Source organism: Nematolebias whitei, chromosome 1 (assembly GCF_014905685.2).
Source record: "Nematolebias whitei isolate Nwh7 chromosome 1, NemWhi1, whole genome shotgun sequence".
Classification (NCBI taxonomy): Eukaryota; Metazoa; Chordata; class Actinopteri; order Cyprinodontiformes; family Rivulidae; genus Nematolebias; species Nematolebias whitei.
The window spans coordinates 6233563-6238372 of NC_056498.1; the positions used below are offsets into that span (position 1 = coordinate 6233563).

Sequence of the window (4810 nt, forward strand, 5' to 3'; positions counted from 1 at the left end):
TATATATATATATATATGTATATATATATGTAGATAAATTATTTTTATATATGAATGTTTCTGTTCAGTGCCCTGAGATGACTTCTGTTGTCACCTGGTGCTATATAAATAAGCTGAATTGAATTGAATTGAACATCCCAGCCTGAATGTATTAGAGATGCTCCAACACCTTGCGCAACACAATTCTAGAATCTTGAACATTGAATGTTGTTCTTCTGTGAAGTTTATTTTCTACAAGACTAACCTTTTCAGTTCAGCAAGTCAGAATGATTCAGAACCTCAAACAGGAGAAGACATTGATAAGTGTGTATTTGTAAATGCATTGATCTCCAGTGATCTCTGGCTGTTACCCAAAGCTTTGTAATACATCTCATGAAGTCTACACCTGATTGTTTTGGGAGTCGCTTTTTTCCACAACATATACAGTATGTTTTAACTGTGGGTAACAGTACCATGCTGCCAACTGGACCATGCTGCCAACTGGACCATGCTGCCAACTGGACCATGCTGCTAAGAGAACCTCACTACCAACAGAATCACTCTGCTAATAGGACCACGCTGCTGTAGATGTTGCATTTCTTTTTCACTTTTGGTGCTTTGTTTTGTATGTTTGTTGCATGCTTTGGTATTTCTTGTTGATTTTTTGGCGAGTCGTGACGGTTCTTCTCGTCCTGAACGTTTGTTTCATTGCACTGTTGACCTGCATAGGACAATAAACAACAAAACCTAAACCTATGGGTTTTCTGGTTAATTTCAGGCTTCAAACTCGTTTTCACAGGAATTAGTGTTGAACATTTCGTTGGTGTTTTGTTTTATGTACGATTTTAACAGAGATCTAAAAATTAATTCAACCCAATCAAAAATACTGATCAAACTGAGGACATTAAGACTGAACCACTGCTTTATTTTTAACTGTTAGCAGTTAGCAGCATGCTGCTAAACCAGTTCACTTTAGCTGGTTTTAATATTAAGATAAGATAAGATAAGATAAGATAAGATAAGATAAGATAAGATAGAATTTTATCAGTTAGGGTTCACATGTTGCTGCACACTTTAAATATGGCAGAGAGGGGAAAGAACAGCCCATCCTCATTACACACCAATTCTGACACACAAACACAGTACCTGCTTATTGCTCTTTTATGGTAATTATATCAGTGTTTCCAGTGAAGCCTGAAGACCAAAGGCTGGTATAAAATCCTAAAATGCGTACAGGCTGAGCAGCTCATCAGTGCCAAGTTCAAAGAATCTCGTCATCACGACCAAAACTAAAATAGCTCAGCTGACACCAACTTCCAATAGTTTCAAAGAAAAGTAAATTATTTTTTCAAACCAAGCATTTCTTCTTGAAGATCTTAATACGAGCAGCACATGTTTTTGCAAGCTCTTACCAGCATCAGTGGAGGTGGTGCAGGGAAATGCTCCTCACAGAAATATTCTGGCAAATCATTGTTGTCCTGGTCCGGCTGGGTCCCGACAGTCCTCAGGCCCTTGTCTGAACCACACACCTTACACATGGCTGCATTGCCCATGGTGTACAGCATTCACGTCTATCCCATCAGAACGTAACGTTACTGCACTTAATCACCCAGATAATCCACTCCCTGACCCTGCCTACCCCTAAAACCCTAACAAGCTACAATCTGGGGGGGCAAACCCCTCAGACCGTCTAACTTCCCAGTAACTGAACTGAGCTCAAGTTGTTCTTTTATCATATACCCAACAGAGTGCTAGCTGTTCCTCATTGCTAATTCTAACTCTGGCCATTGACTAACAACACCCCCCACCCCCGCCCCAGCTTTGCCCAGCTATTTTTACACCCACCCGCCCAGCTATGCATGTAGAAAGGGCAGATAGGGTGTTCAGCACTAGACAGGAGCCAAACTATAGAAGGGTGGGGGGTGACACCCGAGACACAGGAACGAGAAACAACATTTTTAAAAGGTGCCAGAGCAACTTTCTTCTCTAAAGTCCAACAATAAGGTGGGAGTTTCATGTGTAAACATCTGACATGTTTGGATATATGATATATATATATATGTATATGTATGATGTATATATGTATATATATATGTGTGTGTATATATATATATATATATATATATATATATATATATATATATATATATATATATATATACACTGTGTATATTATGATTCATACTCATCTGCTCACACAGACTCATGTTCGTGCTGCTGTTGTTTGGCGTATTGTTTTTTATACTATTAGTGCTTAGCGTATTCTTAGTTTAACGTATTTATTAGTTCATACCTTAGATCTTATTACTGTTTTTCTTTTACATGTAACTGGGACCCTGTGTACACAATTTCGTTCCACCACATGTACCACATGTGATGAGAATGACAATAAAGAACCTTGACTTGACTTGGATATATAAACTAAGAAGTGTGTGGAATTTTTACCAACATTTTGCGACAGCTTAAAATCAATCGCACCATCACACTCTGAACAGAACATTATTTGAAAAAAATCTAAAATAAAAAAAAAACGAGGATAAAAGTTCAACTGTGAATGTGTAAAAACACTTTAAGGTATTCATTCATGTAAAGTCCGATTTTGTGTGATCCATTTAATCTTCAAAAGATGTTTTCCTGTACGTCGGAGCTATGGAACTCCAAACAGCTGCATTTTGGATCCTGTCACCAAGTCAAGCAGGGGAATTGGAAATACCCTCATAAATGATTGAAGTGGTCCTTGGAGTAGCTGAAAATGAATCTCTGCTGGTCAAGGCCACCATTGGTCACCCCCTGGCTCCACCATTGCACCTGGTGGTGGATAAAATGTCTCCCTCCACTCTCCTGGCTTCATCACTCTGTGCTGACTTGGACAAGAAAAAACATCATTTAAATCTCCCTCTGTTCTTCTACAGTGTAATTCCTACCCGAGTATCTTGAGCTAAAAACATTTAAAGTTTTCTTGCATTCTCTGTTCAATTCCTGTCCAGAAAAACAACTATCTTCAAAACTGCAAACATTCAGTATTTAATCCTTCAGTGATGGGGGACATCGGTGGACCTCGTGTACTTTTGGATATTCAAACAACCGGAGTTTACAACGATAAAACCTGCATTTATTAAAACATCTAGAGGTTGGGTTTTTTTTATTGAAATTGGTTAGTTGCTCTTTTCTTTTTTCAGTATTTTTTCTTTGTTGATCTCAGGACCTGGTGTCAGGACCTGTTAATGGCAGCAGACATGCTGTGGAACTAATGCGGATCTGTGTCAGAGCGTAGCCCAAAGCAGACCTGTATTGATCCTGCCGGACAGATTGCAAATTAAATTAGCTCAAACCTTTTCATGGCAATTGAGCTGTTTAACAAGACCTTTAGACATCTGGTTGTGGACATGGCATTGTCTGCCTCTTGCACAGTCTGTGTGTTTCAGTCACTTTTCATGCTGTCCCGGCTTGTGTGACGTCAAGAAGGTAAATGTGCCTATTCTCTGTAGAGTCCATGACTTGCACAATAATTGCACTGTTGGAAATGCCATCAGAACAGTTCTCATGAATATGGCAGCAGAGGGAGAAAGGGTGCTCTTTGTTGGAAGCACATGAGAAAGCAACAACGAGTTTTCTATGAATGAATGAATTTAGACTGAGTAAGCCTGAGAACAACATTGTAAAAGTTTGAATGACCGCATATAAAACTAAAGCATCATTACATTTTATTCATCTACAAACCTTGATAAATTTGATAGAGTAAGTTTGCTCAATCATCCAGGTAAATAAATCATAAAAAAAAAGGGTCATCTGGACAGTCTCTTTTTGGAAGAAACGTTTCGTCTTTCATCTGAAAGACTTCATCAGTCTGAGGCCTGCCACCAGGATCTGTCTTATAAATATCACCTCAATGACTTGGTTCAAACCAGTCTGCTGTGGAGTTCCCAGAAACTCCACTGGGGAGTTTCTGGGAACTCCACAGCAGACTGGGGAGTCCCAACTCCACAGCAGACTGGGAACTCCCCAGTCTGCTGTGGAGTCTGTCTTTACACATGCAAAAAGTGTTTAATACCGAAGTCCAGGTGTTTTATGTGTTTGGTGACCAACGACAAAATTCAAGCGAGCAGAGTCGCCATGGAGGATCATATGAGCTCCCGACCCATTGAAGCGCTCGAGTCCCGGCCTTGCGTGCTCACAAAGGCCGGATTCCAAGCCCTGGCAGGTGGGAGGACAGGGAGGACCGGGAGGACCGGGAGGACCGGGAGGACCGGGAGGACCGGGAGGACCGGGAGTCTGGGACGGAGGGTGGACACGTTTTTTTTTTTTTTTTTTTACATTTTATGCATAAAAAATAATGTTGTTTTATCAGTGAAGAATAAAAATAAAAAAACTATGCCAGTAATATCATGAAATCCTGTTTACACATTGACTTTATTAAATAATCTGTTAATGATTGTCTGCTATCAATTGTCTTCTATCAATTTTCTTCTATCAGTTGTCTTCTATAAATTGTTGTCTCCTATCAATTGTCTCATCAGTTGTCTCCTATCAATTGTCTCCTATCACTTGTCTTCTATCAAATGTATCCTATTAATTGACTCCTATCAATTGTTTTCTATCAATTGTCTTCTGTCAAATGTCTCCTATCAATTGTCTCCTATCAATTGCTTTCTATCAATTGTCTTCTATCAATTGTCTCCTGTCAATTGTCTTCTATCAAGTGTCTTCTATCAGGTGTCTTCTATCAATTGTCTCCTATCAATTGTCTTCTATCAGTTGTCTTCTATCAATTGTCTTCTATCAGTTGTCTTCTATCAATTGTCTCCAATCAATTGTCTTCTATCAAATGTCT

General features: G+C 39.2%; 1 protein-coding gene across 1 annotated transcript in view; it reads right to left on the reverse strand.

Annotated features, from left to right (window-relative positions):
• Window positions 1–1601, reverse strand: part of ank2b (ankyrin 2b, neuronal) — a gene marked incomplete at its 3' end in the record, with an annotated part of 215575 nt that extends 213974 nt beyond the window's left edge. The window contains 1 exon segment of the mRNA XM_037674797.1: window positions 1392–1601. Coding sequence (XP_037530725.1) covers window positions 1392–1544 — 153 coding nt within the window.
• Window positions 1602–4810: the final 3209 nt, after the last annotated feature.